At 45.9% G+C, this 22,897-nt stretch overlaps 2 protein-coding genes across 2 annotated transcripts; both read right to left on the bottom strand.

Moving 5' to 3' along the window:
* Positions 1 to 16,545: 16,545 nt before the first annotated feature.
* On the bottom strand, positions 16,546 to 17,363 carry LOC135371402 (uncharacterized). The gene is made up of 2 exons (XM_064605460.1): positions 16,943 to 17,363; positions 16,546 to 16,892 (listed from the first exon to the last, which is right to left on the bottom strand). The coding sequence occupies exons 1-2, from the start codon at positions 17,361 to 17,363 to the stop codon at positions 16,546 to 16,548; spliced, it is 768 nt and encodes a 255-aa protein (XP_064461530.1).
* A 2,380-nt stretch (positions 17,364 to 19,743) lies between these two features.
* On the bottom strand, positions 19,744 to 20,511 carry LOC135371401 (uncharacterized). The gene has a single exon (XM_064605459.1). The coding sequence runs from the start codon at positions 20,509 to 20,511 to the stop codon at positions 19,744 to 19,746; it is 768 nt and encodes a 255-aa protein (XP_064461529.1).
* Between the last annotated feature and the right edge of the window lie 2,386 nt (positions 20,512 to 22,897).

Raw genomic sequence — 22,897 nt, 5'->3', positions numbered from 1 at the left:
CGGCAGACCGCGAGCACGGTCGTCAGGCAAACAAAGAGCGGGAGAGCCTGGTGAACTCCATTGGTTTGATAGATACTTTGACCATCGTACATGTAATGCATATGAGGTCGTTTGGGGTAACTCACGTGGCGACCACAGCTGACTAGACAGATTTTATGTCTTGCCCGGCTTGGCATACTTTATCTCTAGTTGTGTGACTCGTCCTGCTGGGGATCTTACAGATCATAACGGCGTTTTTTTCTTTATTCTTATTTTATTTTTTTTGTTTCTATCTGGTCTGCTAAATTTTCGCTGAGGTTGCTGTTTTCGGCGACTGAACGTGTCCTTGCTCGAGGATCCCGAAATTAAAGGTGATATGTAAGAACCCAAGCAGCACGCCAATATTGGTCCAATATTGGATCTATGTGTGCTGCCAAGATTCCCAATATTGGTCCAATATGAGATGCCAATATTGGACCAATATGTGGAGTGCAACCAGGCTCCATATTGGCAAGCCCATTTTGCACCAATATTGCCAATATTTGTGTGATAACACCAGCAGGGAGTCCGTGTAATAATAAAGCATTATCCTGTATAATATTCACCACTAATATTACTTTCCTCTGAACTTTTGCATTTTAATTTCTGCGGATCTAATTGATCCACGTTTCACTATATCGCAAAAAAAAAAAGAAAAGAAAACATGGCACCGCCCCAAAAATCGAAGTACGGGCAAGGGCCCGAAACTCGCCAGTTCCTTTGCGGGATAAAGTGAGGCGCTTCATGCGTTTCACGTCATCGGACGTCAGAAAACGTCATAAATTGAACGTTATGGAGACATCCGGTGGATAGTGATTACTGATTGGTTCACATGAGGATGAATTCGTTTTCTGGGCGATGATTGGCCGTTTTCAAATTTGTTCGCGGGCGCTCGAACAGGCGACAGCGCGGCGGCTGTGCCGGTTGGAACCGGCGTTCACGGAGTCGACGGCGTCCGTTTCGGACGGCTCGTGTTGTGTAGCGGTTGTGTTGGACTATGAGTTCTGATTTTTCCTGTTTAAAAACGCAAGCTGTATCATGTGAGTGTCCTCGAACAGTAAGAGCTGCCAGGGAAGATGCCTGCGCAACATTTGTGCTCTGTTTCTTGGTGTAGAAAGTATTCGAGCGCCCGAACGCCTCGTACCCGATACCTGGTCAACGACTGCCGAGAGGTAAGTCATTTGTCGTTGCTTGTTGCCTTACAACACCGCATTCACTTCGTGTATTGTGAATAAGTTGCTGAACAGTTACCGGAATACGCGGTGACCCAGACAGACAGCATAGCTTTGCAGATACGATGGTAGACTATATTTCTTTTCGTGAAACAATATCATCTAAACGTTATGATTAAATACCCGTTCACGTCGTACTGTATAAAGCTATGACGCTACTGTAAGTCTGATTCTTGGTGATTTCGCTCGACAAGTTTCGTACGACGCGTTGACTTAGTAGCTGTTCTGTACGTAGCGCCAAAGCCAAGATTGTCAGGCTAATCGGTTGGAATATATCATTGTGAAGTAGCGCAATAAAAGGTATTTTTTATACTAAGGTCGCTTATCACACCCCATGGCTGCGAGCTTCTCACAACCCTACCACCGCTCTTATTTTTCGCGTTCAATAGCACCTTTATTCTTTCTATTTACATTGCAACTTTCACATGCATAACCGTATATCTGATACAATTTTTTTTTTCATCTTGCAGCCACTGAGCTCCAGTTCCCAGTAGCAGTCCTTGCCAGAGGCAGTTCGACATTATCAAGGTTCTTCAAGCAAATTCTGGAGCAATATTAATGTCATCCTGTGTACGTCTTGCTTGCATAACCGTATGTTGCACAATAAAATACTTCATGTGACAAACAACCAAGGCTGTGTCGTATTCCTGTAACTCCCACTGCATTCCGACAAACGCGAACCAAAAAAAACAGTGCATGGAAGAAAAAAAGGAACAACAAAAGAAGACGGGAAGCAGAGCAGAGAGGAGGAAAGTAGTGAGAGAGGTACGGATGACACGTCATTTACGTCATTCGCGACATAATCAAAAAAGAAAAAAAAAATAGGGTGGCTATTCCTCAGTCATTGGTCGAGCTCCGGAGGTCACGTGAGTTTTCAGCTACAATAGATTTCTACTACAGCTTCGCGCCCCTGGTACGGGTGCTACGCCCGCCTTAGCCGAAGGACACAAGTTCTCCCACGGAACTGCCAATGCCATAGATCAGGAAAAGATCTTCCCGGAACAGCACCGCAAGCGGTACTGCCCCGACGACCTTGTTATCGGCCGCGCGTTCAAAGACACGGCCCACCCAGGGGCGGACCGCGTTATCAAGGGGCCCTTCTCCAAATATGAAGGACCGGCTCCCTTTCGCCTCCCTCCACCGCGAAAGATGGAAAGATCAATACGCGGATTTGAATGCCATAGATCAAGAAAAGATCTTCCCGGAACAGCACCGCAAGCGGTACTGCCCCGACGACCTTGTTATCGGCCGCGCGTTCAAAGACACGGCCCACCCAGGGGCGTACCGCGTTATCAAGGGGCCCTTCTCCAAATATGAAGGACCGGCTCCCTTTCGCCTCCCTCCACCGCGAAAGATCGAAAGATCAATACGCGGATTTGAAGGGAGACCAGAGCATATTCCTTTATCATTACAGCAACCAGCGACATTTTAGCCTTATGAAACGTCCGTTCGGGTTGTCGCGCATGCCCATTAATTATAGGACGCGTGATTTAGCTCAAACAATCCGCTCGCTCTCAGTCGGCTCGACCGATTAGCATTGGCATCGCGAAGTAAGATGGCGGCGACTTTCAAGACGTGGAATGTTGAGTTGTCGAATTCTAGCGAACGTTACATTGGGATTGCCGCGTACGTTGACTGTTTCGAATGACCACGTTCCCTCTTAGTCGTTTCTTCCGATTGGCATACGCATCGCGTAGGAAGATGGTCGCTGCTCCAGAAAGTGGAAAGTTGAGTTGCCGAGTTCTAGTGAATGTTACAATGGGAGTGCCACTTATGTTAACTGTTTCGAACAATGTGTATCATCTGCGAGAAATTGTTGGATGTAACGATGTACTGAATTGGGTATTTCACACGCTTCAACGTTCAGTCTTGCCATGCTGCTTGGGCATTTGCGCAAGACGGGTACGTACCATTTTCTGTATTTTCAGTCAATATGGGGTGTACGCGGGCAATATAGGGCCCATATTGCCATTATTTTCCCAATATTGGCTCAAAATGGGCAATATGGGGTCCATATTGCCCATTTTCAGCCAATATGGGGAAAATCTTGACGAAACGGGTCCCGTATTGGACCCGTATCGCCAATGACCAGCCAATATGGGCCCAATATTGTGTGCTGCTTGGGATTAGCTATCGGAACAGCGTTTCGCGCCCGATTTTGGGCCAGATCACTGGGAGGCTTTGAAGCAAGGAGCAGCACACCGCATTGAGTCTTGGGGGAGACAGCGTGCGCGTAAACACCGGCACCGGCAGTGTAGAAATGAACTCAGGCAGGTATTAGCTATTCTGCGCCACCCTGGCTCTCGCTGCATTGTCAGAGATTTTGCATGCACTGAATTCCACTGAGCATTCTGCACAACACCCACCACCACAGCACCGCTGTCCCGCGCGGTGACGTCGTGGTCCCATGAGGATTTCATCGTCAATTGAAGGATGACGTACATGAAAGACAGTTGGTGCAAGGAGTACTGGAGGAAGAAAACCGAAACCGAATGTCGGCAGCAGAATTGTATTTATTCGACTTTTCGAAAACGACGCCAGTTTGGAATGTCAAATTTTGCGCAGAGCATGTGAGCTTACGTAGCAGTTCGACAAAATTCGTTTCGATAGATCACCACGTTTCGACTGTCACTTTAAACACATATACAGGGTGTCCCAGATAAATGCAAACTGATATTTGAAAAAAATATACATCACTTTTTCCGAGGTGAAGTCAATCGCAATATTGCATATGCTGAAGGGCACTCTTTGGGATGACATTAGCAAACTCCTAAGGCAATGTCTCAATTAACTTCCGATGCCTAACGTTTTAATTAAAAGCTACAAAGTTGAGAACATCTCGTCCTTTACGTCACCTGATAGCGAAGCTGCTTTCAGAACAAAAGTCCGCCGCGATAGATTGTCCTAAAAATCATGAAGGAACGCCTTTTTCTCTATATTTTGTTCATTGCGCATCTTTGGAGGCACGACTTTCGTTCACCCACAGTGTGAGAGGGTGAAAGAGGACACTATCGCCCCTTAAAACCAAATTAAAAATGACAACGCTACAGGCGGCAGAGACCCTTTTGAACACGGGGATACTTGAGGTTACTGGACGGGAATATCCGTTAACACCTTTGGGTTGCACTACGGTGCTCGTAACACTGCACGTCCTGCCGGTCGAAGTGTCCAACGACGACAATAGGGAAGTCTTGCAAAATATGGCAAAGTGTTATCAGTCAAGCGAGACTTCTCCGTCAGTGGAGAAAGGTTCTAGAAGAGTTGTCGTCCAGCCGCGAATGGAAATCCCCAACTACGTGGAGATCGACGGCTTCCGAGCCATGTGTATCTACAGTGGTATGAAGAAGTCGTGCCGCCGCTGTGGCATGAAGGGGCACATGTCCTTCCACTGCAAGACAGAGCAGTGCAAAAGATGTGGAGATTTCGGGCACTCGGCGGCTGGTTGCCAAGTTCCATGCAAGAGGTGTGGACAGGATCACGCCACTACGACGTGTGGGGTGAGCACCTATGCAAGTGTGACATCTCCAGCCAAAAACATCGAACACCAATCTGACCAAGCAATAGAGGAGATCCTGCAGAAGGATGACTAGGCAGCAGAGGTAAGCACCAACGCTAATACAAGTGAAGCAGAAGAAGGTACCGACCAATTATTGGCTGTGGTGGAGGCTATCAGAGAAACAACCACCTCGGAGGAAATCTCAGTGAAACCCGTCGGTGAGTCCGAACCTACATCAAAGATCCAGACCTGAGCACGGCGGCACACACCTGTAGCGGCCAAAGCAAGACAGATGTCCACATGTTGGATGCACTTCCGGAGGGAGCTCACCTGCAGACGAGAAAGAACCTTCTGCGGGCTCATCCTCTACATTGTCATCGGCATCAATGTCCTCGGCAGAGGGCAACGGCAAAAGAGAAGAGGCTGAGGCTTCGATCGAAAAGATGGAAGCCTTTCAGGACGTGCGAGGGAAGAGAGCTCTCTCATCGTCGGACGGGGACTCGTTGATTTCATCGCAGAAGAGCGGCGGCGCATGCATCGTCTACCAGAGCTTCTGGCAACAGGTCCCTCCCAGGCAAAGGGCAAGCGCCGAAACGTGGCCAAAAAGGAAAAGTACGATTAATGGACAGATACTTCCAATAGCGTACAGTGAGACAGTGTAGAGGTGTCTTCATCTTCATACTGTTAATGCTCAAAATTGCTACACTTAACGTTAAAGGGTTACGCGCAGTGCAAAAGTAAGAAGTGTTAAGAGATGTTGCAGAAAATTTATGGCCCGATGTACTGTGCCTACAGGAAACCAATTTAATTAGTCTAAAATGTAAAAAGTGCACAAAGTGATTAACGTTTACGCACCGGTGGAACAGAGTGCGAGGACTGCACTTTTCCGAAACCTCGAGCCCATGCCCATGTTAGGGGGCACGAAATATATCTTGACCGGGGATTTTAATTGTGTATTAAGGGCAGAGTTTGATAAGCAGAGTGGGTCGGATAGGGCACATCCTTGGAGAGCGAGAGAACTTCGTCGTCTTGTGGCCGCCCACATGTACATAGATGCCTGGGAGCATTTGTATAGGAGTTTGCCAGGATATACTTTTCATCCGCAAGGCAGAGATGTTAGATTAGATCGCTTTTATACACAAATGAGTTTGAAAAATGTAATACACGATTGCGAGGTGATCGCCACTAGTAATGGTAATGGACAGGTATATGTCAGTGATGATGACATAGTCCTGCTCACCATCAAAACTGACCGTAGTCCTGGCAGACGACCAAACAGGTGGCACCTGAACGCGATATTATTGCACAACGAAGAAGTTGGCGAGGAAGTGTCAGAACATTTAGAAAGGCAAATAGCGGGAGCAATCGTGTCATTATCGTGGTGGGAGGACCTAAAGGAAAGTGTTAAGACCATTTTTATTAAGTGGGGCAAACGGCGGGCTCACGAAAGGAGGTATGCTACCTTTTCCATTCGCTGGGGACTACGATTCCTGCGCGGTTGAGGGCAGGAAACAGTTTCCCAACAGTGAGCATACAGAGAACTCCAGGAGGATTTGAAGCTGTTGCTTGTTCTGTCCTCCTGGATGGACAGTAATCACACCAGTGAAACGATACGCCAAGCTAACTCGAAGCGCTATCGGTGAAAGCATCACATGATTGATAAACTAGTTGACAAAGAAGGAAATCTTTGCGATTCACAGCAAGACATCAAAAATATCTGCGTTGAATTTTATAAAAACCTCTTCCAGGAAAAAGAAACAGACGAGGCAGCATGGAAGAGCTTCCATGACGTCATTCCAAATATTGAAGAACGTGTTTTGGGCTTTATAGGGAAAAACTCTGCGCGAGATTTAAAAGAAGCGCTTGATGTCCTCAGCACGGAAAAAGGTTCGGATGGTTTACCTGCTGAGTTTTACAGTGCCTTCTGGAAATACTTGGCGAGTCATTCGACGTGTTTGGTGAACATATGCACCGAGTAGGGCATGCTTCCGCTCTCTGTGCGGACGAGCGTAATAAAGCCCAGGTGCAAAAACGAAAGTCGTCGGACAGATCTCAAGGCTTGGCGACCGATCACACTGCTGAACGCCGAATACAAAATATTGGCAAAAGCGTTGGAACAAACACGCGTACAGGTCATGCATTTGCTAGTAGCTCAGGTGTGCGCTGTGCCTGAACGACACATACACAGCCACGTGAATGCGTTGAGAGCTATTTCGGATTACGTACGGAAAAAGTGCCTGCCGTGCCTCATGGTCACTTTTGACCAGGAGAAGGCATTTGACCGGATGAGTCACACGTTTTTGTTCTTTCTACATGGAAAAATGGGTCTCCCTACGTCTTTTTTACGCTTCGTTCAACTCCTGTACGCGGGAGCGAAAAGTTCTATTGATGTTAATGGAACTCTCACCGATATCTTCGACGTTCGCTCCGTGGTACGACAGGGCTGTCCGCTTTTTCCTCTGCTCTACGTGCTTGCTTTTGACCATTTCGTCAGAGAGCTCGGCGCCGTTGTGCAAATACCTCATGCACCTGGGAGTCAATTTTAGTCTACGTGTTTCGCGTACACAGACCATCTCACTCACTGTGCAACTCAACCCGCGGGTGTGGAACAAGCCCATGTGTTGATGTCCACATGGGCTTGTTGATGAGTACGGGCCTGATGTTGATGAGTACGGGCGTGCGTCGGGCGCAAAACTTAATAAGGCAAAGTCGTCCGTGGTGGTAATTCGGGGTTCTCTCACTCAGAGAGAAGCCTAATGCCTGTCTAATGCCTAAGTCTGCTTAATGCCAACACACGTGTTTGTGATACTTGTGACTCACGTAATCAGTCAATAATACAAAGAGTCAGACGGGTTTCCGAGTCAGACGGGTGATGTGGGAAAGCTTGCGGTTCTCCCAGTTCGTGGGTTCCGTGCTGCATTTTTCAAAGGGTACTTTAACGTCTCATGCCCCTCTCCGGTAAAGGTGTTGAATTAGGCACTTCCGCGAGGTTCCTCTGCAGAAACGTTCCTAGATGGAGCGGTCTCCCTGTTGTGCAAGGATGAGCAGCGTAAGGAGGACTTGGGCTCATACTCACTAATTACATCTCTAAATTTTGATTACAAATAATTAGACAGGGCCGTAGTTGGTCGAATACAATAATCTTGGAAGAGTGGGTGTCACCATCCCAGGGTGCTGCAGTAGAACGTCGAAGAATACATAGGAAAATATGGGATGTAAATAAATACGGGAACTTACAAGTGAAAGGAAAATAAGAAGCCACATACGTAACATACGTAAGACGAGCCTAGAGAGACTGTATGATCGCAAACACGGATCTGGGAAACGTCATATTATGGTCAGACTAGCACGTAACGTATTACAAGTTATTACGTTAGTAGTAATCAATTACGTTCGAGTAATTTTGCAAATAATCGATTATTTTTCGACGGAGCTTTAGTCATATACAAAACCAACCCCGAGGCTCCATCACAGCCTTTCCTATCTGGTTTGATTTCCACTGCCATTAGTGGGTCTCATTGTAATGGTTTTCCGCGCATACATTTTGAGCGTCTGGGTACACCTTAATCCCTTCTGACCTCAATCTGCTGTGTATCCATTACGTCAAGTTTCGGACACAGTGAGCCACTGTGACCTGTTAGAACGTAGCGCGGCTGAGCGCTTCTATTGTCAAGACATCGAAGTTTAACGCCGTGCATGGGAGATCCGCTAAGGTGTTGTTACAAACACTCAGTTCGCAATTGCGATTTTCCTTCCTTTTCGTCACTGCCATGTTGACTATCTCTCCTGATTCATCGCCATGAGTAGTACAGGGACGCGGATAAACTCAGATATTGCCACCAGGGCAGCGCCACTGTCGCGTCTGGGCCGACTTTTTTGGCGTATTTTTTCCCGCGACCGGCGGGCGGAGCTCGGGTGGAGCCTCTTACCGGTGGGCGGAGCGTGGCCGGAGGGCTGCGTGCGCGTTTATCCTCTCACATTTTTCAACCTGGGCCGACTTCTTTCGTCATTTTTCCGCCTGGGCCGACTTCATTGGTATTTTTACCACTTACAACAGGTGTGCAGTTGGCGATTTACATGCATGCATAGACATGCAAAGGAAAGCCATACAAAAAAGTACATGCGAAAATATATTTATTAACGCCAATGCTGTAGTGTCAATCTGTGAATGGGAAAAATCTAACAGCAAAACCTGAAGCAGAGAAAACACAATACACGTAATAAGAATATATTTATTACATGTATGATGCAATAGCATTGAAGCGGTATCACACATCATACACAATATTTTTTATTAATGGGAGTTTTCAACTAAGCAGAAGGGTACCATATTTAATCAAAGATATTTTTGATCAGTATGGTTACAATCAAAATTACAAGTTTTATTATAAAAGGTCTCACATTATTATACGTGAGCACCATAGTGGAGCTTTAATTACAAAGTTCTGATAGATGTATGTAACTTCAAGAACAATAGCTGGGCCGACTTCTCTGGCGATTTTTTAATTATTTTTTCCAGAGCGCGGTGGGTGGCGGGCAGGTGAGGGGCTGTCCGGGTGCTTACAAGCGGGCCGACGGGCTCGGTGCGCCCTGGGTCGACTTCTTTTGTGATTTTTTTTTGCCTGGACCGACTTCTCTAAAGATTTTTTTTTTAATTTTCAGCACGCAGTGGGTGCCGCGCAGGTGAGGGGCTGTCCGTCTGCTTACCAGCGGGCCGAAGAGCTGAGCATACACTTAAGGTTGTGTACCCTGGGGCGATTTCTTTGGCTATTTTTCAGCCTGGGCCGACTTCGTTCGCATTTTTTTCTTTTCATGCGGTGTGTGGGCACTTTACATGCAAGTAGGGGCATGCACACTGACAACACCGGGCCGAGTTCTTTGGCGATTTTTCACCCTGGGCCGACTTCGTTCGCAATTTTTTTCAGGCGCCGCGTGAGTGGTTTACATGTAAGCAGGGACATGCACACTGTCATCCCATCCAGGCGATGATATCGTCACACCTGGGCCAATTTCCATCGTCATTTTTGCAGCCTGTGCCGACTTGAATCGCTAATTTTTTTAAACGAATTTAATACAGCACAGAGCTATCGCTGAATAGCAGACAAACACTTTGAACGGTGGATCATCCACACGTAAGCAATAGATACATGCAAGGAAATAATGAGAAACAAGATCAACAGCTAATAGAGAGCCAAAACAATGCACGATCCAACACGTAAACAAGAGGTATACAAAGGATAAATAGTTGAACAATCTATCGAAACGAGAAACATGCACGCACTTAACACTGAATAGCAGAGAAACACTCTAAACGGCGCATCTGCCAACGTGTAAACAACAGGCACATGCAGGAAAGTAATTGAAAAATAATCAATGAAAAGGAGAAACATGCACGGAGCTAGCACTGAATAGCAGAGAAACACGGCACACCATCCACACGTAAACAATAGATACATGCAAGGAAGTAATGAGAAATACAATCAACAGCTAATAGAGAACCAAACAAATGCACCAAAGCAACACATAAACAAGAGGTACGCAAAAGAAAATAATTAAAAACAATCTATCAACACGATAAACATGCACGGAATTAACACTGAATAGCAGAGAAAGGCTTTGAACGATGCGTCTGCCAACGTGTAAACAACAGACAGGAAAATATTACTGAAACAAACGATCAAACATTACAAATTTAATAAATTGAAATGGAAGTAATCTATCTTTTGAACTATCATAAAATCATCTTTGCGACCTAACAATATAAAATTTTTATCCTACTCAGGCACTATAAACAACACCTTGGCAGAGGTATCCAAACATGCAGCACAGCTAAGCTTTACACAGTACAGCCAATATATGCTACTTGAGCCCGGTGGGGCCACTCTCTCCCTCTATAGACCCCAAAAGCAAAGAAACCGCACATCCTTTGTCAATCTATGGGGTGGGGAAACCCTCTCTCTTTTTCACATTCTTTCCTCCAAAAGGAAATATTCTTAGGACCGGTGTACAGAGGCGAAATTTTTTATTGACTAACTATCGCAAATAGACATTGGAATTATTCGATTCTCAAGAACACAATAAGAATTCTATCAACAAACAAACAATAACATGCAAAAAGAAAAAAATCTAAGAATAGGCTTTTATGTCAGTGCAAACTGGTTTTAGAGAAACATTATCTAAGCAAACGAGAAATATTATCGTCGCAAACAATACTCAACCAAAACGAGAAACACTGCATTTAATGTGTTTCAGACCTGACACAACTATTATGCATACATTATTCTCAACTCACAAAATATGAATCGAGTGAATATCTGAAGCAAAGAGAGAAAGTCGAATTTATTCAATGATACAAACAATACTCATTCGAAAACGAAAATCAAATTTAATTACATCGTTTTATGGTAACTTTGCAATAGTAATTTCTACACGCAGAAGCCACAAACAAACGACTCATCTGAAATGCAAATTAATGTAAAAGTTTGCTACAGTGAAAATCAACGCACACATCTTAAAAATACTTTCTCAAGTAGAAGAATATTTTTATCAATCGAGCGACCATCTGAAGCAAACTCAAAGCAGTAATTAATTTAGGTAAACACTTTCTGAACAAGCAGGGCGATACATCACAGGAACACATCTTTTTCATTCGGAGCCCACTAACAAAAAAAAAAAGAAGAAAAGGAACAAATAAGAGAGGGAAGCTGAGCTCCCATGCACTTTCGCCAAGGTTACGCGCGCAGGGAGTAGGGGATCCCACAATGGTCGTGGTGAAAGTCATAAACTGACTCCAACAACTCAATCGGGGAATTGAGGGTTCTAGCGCGTTTTTCTTACTGATCACAGCTTTTTTGTAAATTGACTTTCATAATTCTCACGACAGGCGTATATTAATAACATTCTAAACACGATAGCATAATATTTTTTTAATAAATAAAATGAGCACCGATATGATTTAATTAAGTGTAGAGGCACACTACAAAACAGAACAGACAATTGCTCTACATTGAAGAGATGGACGGATTATTACTCGTTACCATAGGTCATGGGAGGACATGATAAAAAGCTGCTTCGAAAAAGAAGAGCTGCGAAATGATTCTATTATCACAGCATTTCAATACGTCCTAGGCATGGTCGTATTCAGAGATATGGTGCAAATTATGGAGTTCAAGGTGCAAGAACTTGTATGCCGAATCTACAATAGTTATAAAAATATTTGCACGTCAACATCGGAAGGACCACTGGGATTGATGGTGAAGTTTTTCAGGTTTGCTAACGAAGAATTGAAATACACTAGACCAAATGTAATTGTAATCATCGCAATGAGCATTGCATTAATCAAAAAAGCAATCAGATCAAATTATCATATACAAGCAGTCTATATCGTGCGATTCATTACGGATTTGTTGAAATTACACCTAATGATTGAAATGGAAAGTACATGGAAAATATTATCCAGTGATATGTTCCACTAGAGCCTCTACACATTTATTTTATTCTACCAGTCAATGATGTCGAATGAACAGAAGTTCAATATTGTCGTGCAAGGTCTGATGTATCATCACTTATTGAAACTCACCAAACATATCAATTGTGGTGGACCACCGGACGATTTTCATCTTATACTCTCTTGTACGCCATTCGAGAATCTTCATACAACGAAAGGAAACGTCAATAAGAGACTGTACAAGTTCATCGCGACAAAGTGCAAGTTGTTGAAGCAATACAAACACGGCGACAACATATCGCCTGCGTTAATCAACACTGAATTCAAGCCCCCAATAATCAGAATAGACTACTTGATGTCTTCGTAATTCGTCAATCAATACAACAAACGGAAACTTCAGAGTTTGGAATAGAACTGCATGTTATCGAAATAAACAAGTGTATAACTAAAATAATAAATGTATTCTTTGTCATCATTGTAATGTACACATCGCAACGAAAACAGCTTATGATTAGAATGAAGATTGCTAAGGAGACGTTTATTCCACACTATGTACAGGGGTCCTCGAGTGGAATCAGCGCTGGCAATCAAAGAGATTTTACACGACCACACTCTGTACAACACTGACACCCGAAGGAAAGAATTGTAGAAGAATCGCTAATTGAAATTTAGAGGTATGTTACATCAATCTTTGTTTACAAAGAGGATCACTAATATTTTGTGGAAGCTTATTTTATGAATTACATTTCACAGTGTATATATTTTCTCAGATGATTGGACAGTTGTCAATACTATATTGAAAGGAACCTTTGGTGGTGGAGTTTGCGTTTTGTCTCATTATCAGTTAAAATCTTCTAAAATTAAGGTATGCCCTTTCCATTTGTAGTGCCTCATATGCCATGACATAATGAATAAACTCATAGTTTTCAGTATGGCTAATGAAGGCCTCGGGTACATTCTGTGAATTGGATCTATGTTTATGTGTGCTGCTTTGGTTAAGTTTGCAAAAGGAATATTTACTTATTATAATTACATATATTTCATTGTGTTTATACATAGTGCTCATCTTCATTGTATAGTGGTTAAACATTTCTGATGACAGTTGTGTGATTCGATTATGCCAAAATCTTATTGCAATTGTGTGCCACGTGTTACGATGCTTAGAATTCCAGACCCCGCCTGCGCGTCATCCTTGTTCATCACTTGCATCACGTCATTTGGGTTCCTTTCAATATAGTATTGACAACTGTCCAATCATCGGAGAAAATATATACACTGTGAAATGTAATTCATAAAATAAGCTTTCGCAAAGTATTAGTGATCCTCTTTGTAAACAAAGATTGATGTAACATACCTCTAAATTTCGATTAGCGATTCTTCTACAATTCTTTCCTTCGGGTGTCAGTGTTGTATAGAGTGTGGTCGTGTAAAATCTCTTTGATTGCCAGCGCTGATTCCACTCGAGGACCCCTGTACATAGTGTGGAATAAACGTTTCCTTAACAATCTAATCATAAGCTGTTTTCATTGCGATGTGTACATTACAATGATGACAAAGAATACATTTATTATTTTAGTTATACACTTGTTTATTTCGATAACATGCAGTTCTATTCCAAACTCTAAAGTTTCCGTTTGTTGTCTTGATTGACGAATTACGAAGACATCAAGTAGTCTATTCTGATTATTGGGCGCTTGAATTCAGTGTTGATTAACGCAGGCGATATGTTGTCGCCGTGTTTGTATTGCTTCAACAACTTGCACATTGTCGCGATGAACTTGTACAGTCTCTTATTGACGTTTCCTTTCGTTGTATGAAGATTCTCGATGGCGTACAAGAGAGTATTAGATGAAAATCGTCCGGTGGTCCACCACAATTGATATTTCTGGTGAGCTTCAATAAGTGATGATACATCAGACCTTGCACGACAATATTGAACTTCTGTTCATTCGACATCATTGACTGGTAGAATAAAATAAATGGGTAGAGGCTCTAGTGGAACATATCACTGGATAATATTTTTCATGTACTTTCCATTTCAATCGTTAGGTGTAATTTCAACAAATCCGTAATGAATCGCACGATATAGACTGCTTGTATATGATAATTTGATCTGATTGCTTTCTTGATTAATGCAATGCTCATTGTGATGATTACAATTACATTTGGTCTAGTGTATTTCAATTCTTCATTAGCAAACCTGAAAAACTTCACCATCAATCCCAGTGGTCCTTCCGATGTTGACGTGCAAATATTTTTATAGCTATTGTAGATTCGGCATACAAGTTCTTGCACCTTGAATTCCATAATTTGCACCATATATCTGAATACGACCATGTCTAGGACGTATTGAAATGCTGTGATAATAGAATCATTTCGCAGCTCTTCTTTTTCGAAGCAGCTTTTTATCATGTCCTCCCATGACCTATGGTAACGAGTAAAAATCCGTCCATCTCTTCAATGTAGAGCAATTGTCTGTTCTGTTTTGTAGTGTGCCTCTACACTTAATTAAATCATATCGGTGCTCATTTTATTTATTAAAAAATATTATGTTATCGTGTTTAGAATGTTATTAATATCCACCTGTCGTGAGAATTATGAAAGTCAATTTACAAAAAAGATGTGATGAGTAAGAAAACGCGCTAGAACCCTCAATTCCCCGATTGAGTTGTTGGGGTCAGTTCGTGACTTTCACCACGACCATTGTGGGATACCCTACTCCCTGCGGGCGTAACCTTGGCGAAAGTGCATGGGAGCTCAGCTTCCCTCTCTCACTCGTTCCTTTTCTTCTTTTTTTTGTTAGTGGGCTCTAAATGAAAAAGATGTGTTCCTGTGATGTATCGCCCTCCTTGTTCAGAAAGTGTTTCCTTAAATTAATTACTGCTTTGAGTTTGCTTCAGACGATCGCTCGATTGATATTAATAAAAATATTCTACTAGTTGGGAAAGTATTTTTAAGATGTGTGCGTTGATTTTCACTGTAGCAAACTTTTACATTAATTTGCATTTCAGATGAGTCGTTTGTTTGTGGCTTCTGCGTGTAGAAATTACTATTGCAAAGTTATCATAAAACGATGTAATTAAATTTGATTTTCGTTTTTGAATGAGTATTGTTTCTATCATTGAACAAATTTGACTTTCTCTTTTTGCTTCAAATATTCACTCGATTGATATTTTGTGAGTTGAGAATAATGTATACATAATAGTTGTGTCAGGTCTGAAACACATTAAATGCAGTGTTTCTCGTTTTGGTTGAGTATTGTTTGCGACGATAATATTTCTCGTTTGCTTAGATAATGTTTCTCTAAAACCAGTTTGCACTGACATAAAAGTCTATTCTTCGACTTTTTCTTTTTGCATGCTATTGTTTGTGTGTTGATGGAATTCTTATTGTGTTCTTGAGAATCGAATAATTCCAATGTCTATTGCGATAGTTAGTCAATAAAAAATTTCGCCTCTGTACACCGGTCCTAAGAATATTTCCTTTTGGAGGAAAGAATGTGAAAAAGAGAGAGGGTTTCCCCACCCGATAGATTGACAAAGGATGTGTGGTTTCTTTGCTTTTGGGGTGTATAGAGGGAGAGAGTGGCCCCACCGGGCTCAAGTAGCATAGATTGGCTGTACTGTGTAAAGCTTAGCTGTGCTGCATGTTTGGATACCTCTGTCAAGGTGTTGTTTATAGTGCCTTAGTAGGATAAAAATTTTATATTGTTAGGTCGCAAGGATGATTTTATGATAGTTCAAAAGATAGATTACTTTCATTTCAATTTATTAAATTTGTAATGTTTGATCGTTTGTTTCAATAATATTTTCCTGTCTGTTGTTTACACATTGGCAGACGCATCGTTCAAAGCCTTTCTCTGCTATACAGTGTTAACTCCATGCATGTGTATCATGTTGATAGATTGTTTTTCAATTATTTTCTTTTGCATACCTCTTCTTTATGTGTTGCTTTGGTGCATTTGTTTAGTTCTCTATTAGCTGTTGATTGTATTTCTCATTATTTCCTTGCATGTATCTATTGTTTATGTGTGGATGGTGTGCCGTGCCGATGGTGTGCCGTGTTTCTCTGCTATTCAGTGCTAGCTCCGTGCATGTTTCTCCTTTTCTTTGATTATTTTTCAATTACTTTCCTGCATGTGCCTGTTGTTTACACGTTGGCAGATGCGCCGTTTAGAGTGTTTCTCTGCTATTCAGTGTTAAGTGCGTGCATTATTCTCGTTTTGATAGATTGTTCAACTATTTATCCTTTGTATACCTCTTGTTTACATGTTGGATTGTGCCTTGTTTTGGCTCTCTATTAGCTTGTAGAGGCTATGAAAGAGACGGGTGAGCTCTACGATGTATGACGGTTTAATGACAGGGAATGGCGATGCAGTCGAAAACGAAACCAAGGGTGCAAGGGTGCTGGTAGGCTGGCTTGAGGCGGTGGACCGCAACTGACTCCGGACCGCGGGGAAGGAGCAGGCGGAAGTGCTTCGGCGACCACGACAGGACCTCGTGCGGCCCGCTGTAAAGAAGCTGGAGCGGTGGTCGAAAGGCGTCCAGGCGCAGAAACACGTGCGTAGCCGTGTCAGGGCCTGGTGGTCTAAAAGTCAGGCGTGAAAACTGGTTCCGCGTCGGAGTGTCCTGGAGGTCTTGGAAAGTGGCCTGCGGGCGTGCGATGTAGGACGAATAGTTTGGTACAGCGTCAGCAGGGACTGGGGTAAAAAAGGAACCGCGCAAGCGCAGCGTGGTGCCAAGGGCCAACTCGGCAGAGCAGCATCGCAGATCCTGCTTAACGGCCGAACGCAGGCCCAAAAGAACCAGCGGGAGACGATCAGGCCAGGAAAGCGGGCTGCCAGTGGCGCACAGGGCAGTCTTGAGTTGCCGGTGGAAGCGCTCGACCAGGCCATTCGGTGCCGGATGGTAGGCGGTGGTACTGCACTGTCGGGTCCCGAGGAGACACAGATCTCACGGAAGAGATGAGATTCAAATTGTCTGCCGCGGTCGGTTGTTACGGTGGATGGTACGCCGAAACGGGACACCCAACCGGCGACGAAAGCGGCGGCGGCAGTCTCTGCTGTTATCTCAGGTATGGGAATGGCTTCAGGCCACCGCGTGAAGCTGTCAGTACAGGTCAAGAGGTAGCGCTGGCCACGGACTTGCGGCAAGGGGCCCACGATATCCATGTGGACGTGGTCGAATCTGGCGTCTGTGTGCCGGTGGACTGTGGTGCGCTCGCAGGACAGACAGGAACGGACCTAGGTCGCAATATCGCGGTTCATTGAGGGCCAGACGTATCGGCCTTGCAAGAGCTTGTGCGACGCATGGATCCCAGGGTGCGCCAGACCGTGCAGGGCAAGAAAGACTGCGCGGCGCAGGGATGGAGGAACGTAGCGTCGCGGAGAACCGGTTGACATGTCGCACCAAATGGGAGTAGCAGATGATGGAAATTCAACAGACTCCCATCGGCGGTTCTAGCAGTAGCGGTTCTGAGGGTGCGCAAGGTGCTGTCGGTGGCCTGGGCAGTGGCGAGAGCCTCGAAGTCGACTTGTGAATGCTGGGGAGGCGCTGTGAGCGGCGCGACGAACGGCCGGGAGAGAGCGTCAGCCGCAATGTTGTGGTGGCCGGAAATATGCCTCACGTCATCTGTGAACTCCAAGATGAAAGCCATATGGCGAGCTTCACAGGGAGAGTGGTTGGCCTTAGGAGCGCGTATCGCAAACGTGAGGGGCTTGTCGTCCGTATATAATGAGAATGAGCGACCCTCTAGGGAATGCTGATAGTGCCGCACGGCGGCGTACTCGTCGAGGAGCTCACGGCCGAAGGTACTGTAGCGGCGCTCAGCGGGTGACAGCTTGCGAGAAAAGAAACCGAGACGCTTCCAAACACCGCCTTGCCGCTGCTGCAACACGGCGTCGAGAGCTTGGTTGGAGGCGTCAACGAGCAGGGCCGTTTCAGCGTGGGGTTGAGGGTGGTGGAGGAGGGCGGCGTTCGCAAGATGAGTCTTGACAGAGTCGAACGCTTCCCGACCTGCTGCGGTCCACTCGAGAGGTAAACCAAGCAATCTCTTCTGGTAGGTGGGCGAGAGGAGTGCGTGGAGCGGGGCCAGTAGGGTGGCGCAACAGGGGACAAAATGGCGGAAGAAGTTGACAAGCCCCAGGAACATCCGCACGCCTCGTTGGGTGTCCGGCAAAGGGTAGTCGGTGATAGCCTGCACTTTGTCGGGAAGCGGGTGGATGCCGTCGGGCGTGATAGTATGCCCGAGGAAAGTGATGGAAGAAACTCCAAACTCACACTTGTTGGGGTTAATCACCACGCCGTACTCCTGCAACCGTGCCAATAATTGCCGAAGGTGCTCGTGATGTTCGGCCTCGGTGTTGCTGGCGACTAGAATGTCGTGTAGGTAGGCGAAAGCGAAGTCCAGGCCACGTAGATCGATGCACCGTTGGATGCACCAGGTCGATGAACCGTTGAAACGTCTGTGTGGCGTTGCGGAGACCGAACGGCATACGGACGTATTCGAAAAGGCCAAATGGCGTCGTGATGGCCGTCTTCGGGATGTCTGGTGGATGGACCGGTATCTGGTGGTACGCTTTCACCAAGTCGACCTTCGAGAAGAAACGAGCACCGTGAAGATGGGCCGTAAAATCCTGAATATGAGGCAGGGGGTAACGGTCGGGTAAGGCGGCGAGGTTTAAGGCCCTATAATTACCACAGGGGCGCCAATCACCGGGTGTAGACTTCGGGACCATATGAAGTATGGAGAGACGCACAAGGAGTTGACGAGGGGTGGATGATACCGAGCTGCAGCATATGGTCAAATTTGTGCTTGGCGATGCGGAGGCATTCAGGAGCAAGGCATCGAGGACAAGCGTTCACGGGAGGGCCGTGGGTCACGATGTGGTGAGTGACGGCATGCTTGGGTGGACAGTCAGAATGGGTCGGCCTCGTGATTGATTCAAACTCCCGGAGCAGGTTGGCGTACACGAGGGAATCGGGTAGTCTTAGGGTGGGCGAAATGGCGGGGACGGATGATGGAACACGGCAGACGTGTAGGGAAGTGGTATTGTCTGTCAATCGTAAGTGACGCATGTCCACCATCAGGCCGAAGTGCGTAAGAAAGTCGGCCCCAAGGATTGCGTAAGGAAGCTCCGGTATGGCAAAAATCCAACAGAAGGCACGACGCAGCCCAAGATTCAACGTGGCGGATCTATGGCGGTAGGTGGCAATCGTGGACTTGTTGACCACCTGAAGAGTATGGTCGGCTCTGCGGTGCCTCTTCTCAGCGGGGGTGTGGGGAAGGATGCTGACTGCGGTTCCAGTGTCGACCAGGAATCGACAACGAGGAGGTGCGGTCGGTGATGAAAAAGAGGCGGCTGCTACTTTCCCCAGCCGTGCCAGCCGCTACTGGGTGGGGGTGACGTTTCCCGACCACGAACAAGGGCGCTGGCAGTTGCGGGCCAAGTCACCGAAGGTGTGATGATGCCAGCAGAGCGCGGGCGAACGCGAGCGCGGGCGTCTGCGGGATGGGGTACGCCGACGACGAAACGCGTTGCGGCGGGGACCTCAGCGAGGTTGGATGGCGGCCACACGTTCCGCCAAAACGGCAACAGTGCTCCGGAGTTGGTGGAGAGAGGCCGTTAGCATTGCGATAGTGGGATCGGGAGAAGGTGCGGCGGTGGTCGGGCTAAGATTCGCAACAGTGCCCAGTACCGGGTTACCTGCGAGCTCCATAATGCGATCTGCCATCTTCGCTTGGTCGTCGAGGGAGACATGCTCGGACGAGGCGAGGATCATTCTGATGTTGTGAGGCAGTCGCTGCAGGAAAAGCTCGCGGAGGAGGGCGTCTTCGGCGGTGGGGTTACCAGCGAGCTCGCGCATCCGGCATAAGAGCTGAGTGGGGCGGCGGTCGCCAAGCTCTTCTGATGTAAGGAGCTGCCGAATGCGGTTTTCCGAGGACAGAGTCGTGCGTCGAATGAGCTCGTCGCGTAAGGTATCGTACAGGTGCTCAGCGTGAGGCCGAATGATGAGATCGCGGACCTCCGCCGCGGTCTCGGGCGGCAGGTGGGCGAGGATGTACCCGAACTCGGAGAGCTGCGAAGTGATGTGACGGTCAGCGAAGAGAACTGCAACGTGGGCGAACCATAGCTGCAGTCGGAGACCGAAAATGGCGGGAGGCGCTGCGGGATGCGCTGCAAGGGTCGCCGCCGGTGGAGCGAGGTGGTCACCGGTGCAGGCCATGGCGTTGACGGCAGGAGAGATAGCTGCGCAGGTGGTGAAGGTAGAACGTCTCGGGTCACCAGTTGTGGAGGCTATGAAAGTGAGCTCTACCATGTATGACGGTTTAATGACAGGGAATGGCGATGCAGTCGAAAATGAAACCTCGGGCCGGGGGGGCAGTTGCGCAGGAGGTATTGATGGTGATGACTCGTGTGCTGAAGATGCGGTGAACACTACAACCTATTGATCTTGTTTCTCATTATTTCCTTGCATGTATCTATTGTTTACGTGTGGATGATGCACCATTCAAAGTGTTTGTCTGCTATTCAGCGTTAGCTCTGTGCTGTATTAAATTTGTTTAAAAAATTACCGATTCAAGTTGGCACAGGCTGCAAAAATTACGATGGAAATCGGCCGAGGTGTGATGATATCGTCGCCTCGATGTGATGACAGTGTGCATGTCCCTACTTACATGTAAGCCACTCACGCGGTGCCTGAAAAAAATTGCGAACAAAGTCGGCCCAGGGTGAAAAATCATCCAAAGAAGTCGGCCCAGTGTTGTCAGTGTGCATGCCCCTACTTGCACGTAAAGTGCCCACGCACCGCATGAAAAGAAAAAATGTGAACGAAGTCGGCCCAGGCTGAAAAATAGCCAAACGAATCGGCCCAGGATACAACCATAAGTATACGCTCTTCGGCCCGCTGGTAAGCACACGGACTGCCCCTCACCTGCGCGCCACCCACTGTGCGCTGGAAAAATTCTTAAAAAAATCTTTAGAGAAGTCGGTCCAGGCAGAAAAAATCGCCAAAGAAGTCGGCCCAGGGAGCACCGAGCCCGTCGGCCCAGTGGTAATCACCCGGAGAGCCCCTCACCTGCGCACCACCCACCGCGCTCTGGAAAAAATAATAAAAAATCGCTAGAGAAGTCGGCCCAGCTATTGTTCTTGAAGTTACATACATCTATCAGAACTTTGCAGTTAAAACTCCACTATGGTGCTCACGTATAATAATGTAAGACTTTTTATAATGAAACTTGTAATTTTGATTTAATTTTGATTAAAAATATCTTCTTTGATTAAATGTGGTACCCTTCTGCTTAATTGAAAACTCCCATTAATAAAAAAATATTGTGTATGATGTGTGATACCCCTTCAATGTTATTGCATCATACATGTAATAAGTATATTCTTATTACAAATATTGTGTTTTCTCTGCTTAATGTTTTGCTGTTAGATTTTTCCCATTCACAGATTGACATTACAGCATTGGCTTTAATAAATATATTTTCGCATGTACTTTTTTGTGTGGCTTTCCTTTGCATGTCTATGCATTAATGTATATCCCCAACTGCACACCTGTTGTAGCTGGTAAAAATACCAATGAAGTCGGCCCAGGCGGAAAAATGATGAAAGAAGTCGACCCAGGTTGAAAAATGTGAGAGGGTAAATGCGCACGCAGCCCTCCGGCCACGCTCCGCCCACCGGTAAGAGCCTCCACCCGAGCGCCGCTCGCCGGTCGCGGGAAAAAATACGCCAAAAAAGTCGGCCCAGACGCGACAGTGGCGCTGCCCTGGTGGCAATGTCGGAGTTTCGCCACTTCCCTATACTACTGCCATGGCTTGCTTTTTGGAAATGAGTTTTTTGGAAATCAGCTTTTGTGCTCATCATTGATTTTTTTTTGTTCATTAACATCAGTTTTAATTCCAAAAATCCCCCGTGGGACCATTATTCCCACCCACGCAACTATACGCGCCTTATTTTTCCGGGACCACATTTTTGGAAACCATTTTTCTGCATACTAGGTACCTTGAAAGGCAAATACATGTCTCTTAGTAGCGATACGGTTACGTGCTGAGTGAGGCGTCCGATGAAGTGGCGTTTGATAAAATGACGTCGATGAAGCGGCGCTCCATGAAAGGCGCGGACACCGTTTTTCAGCATAGTGGGGATATAGCCATGCTGAAAAGACGAATAATTGTCGTTGGAAGAATGTGAAAACAATGCGAAATTGTTTTCTGGTCACGACTATTTCAATTTCCATATTGCTGTACTCCTAGACGGTGATGTATAAATGCACAGGTACGAGAGGTATTTTTTTTCGCGATCCGATCAGCCACAAACCGGAAAGTAGAGCAAATAAAAAAAAATATTTCAATGGCTGTAGGCTACTTTTCAACATAACCACTATTCTGGTTGAGGCATTTGTCGTAGCGTGGCACCAAATTTCCTATTCCATGGTCATAGAAGGCCGCCGCCAGTCCCTGTGCCAGGTCCGGGCTGTACTGTGGTTTGTTGAAGACTTCCCAGTTGAACTGCTGGAGCAGTTTCTGAGTAGGGCTCGGAGTGTGAGGTCGAGCGTTATCGTGGAGAAGAACTCCTGATGAAAGCACGCCCTCCTCTGAACTGTAGAAACTATTTCCGCGCATTACTCTTGCTCATGAAATCCCGGCCATGCACCTTTCTCATGTGGATTTCGGCTGCACAACGGCCTTCACCATGAA

Source organism: Ornithodoros turicata, unplaced genomic scaffold, assembly GCF_037126465.1.
Source record: "Ornithodoros turicata isolate Travis unplaced genomic scaffold, ASM3712646v1 Chromosome11, whole genome shotgun sequence".
NCBI classification, from domain to species: domain Eukaryota; kingdom Metazoa; phylum Arthropoda; class Arachnida; order Ixodida; family Argasidae; genus Ornithodoros; species Ornithodoros turicata.
The sequence above is the reverse complement of the archived record's forward strand: the minus strand, read 5'-3'. Positions and strand labels throughout refer to the sequence as shown.

Bases quoted from the DNA above. Each gene is read 5' to 3' on its own strand.
- LOC135371402 (XM_064605460.1), bottom strand. From the start codon at position 17,363: ATGGATATCGTGGGCCCCTTGCCGCAAGTCCGTGGCCAGCGCTACCTC. The intron at 16,893-16,942 runs GTTGGCCCTTGG...TTTTTACCCCAG, and splicing joins CTGCGATGCTGCTCTGCCGA to TCCCTGCTGACGCTGTACCA.
- LOC135371401 (XM_064605459.1), bottom strand. From the start codon at position 20,511: ATGGTAGAGCTCACTTTCATAGCCTCCACAACTGGTGACCCGAGACGT.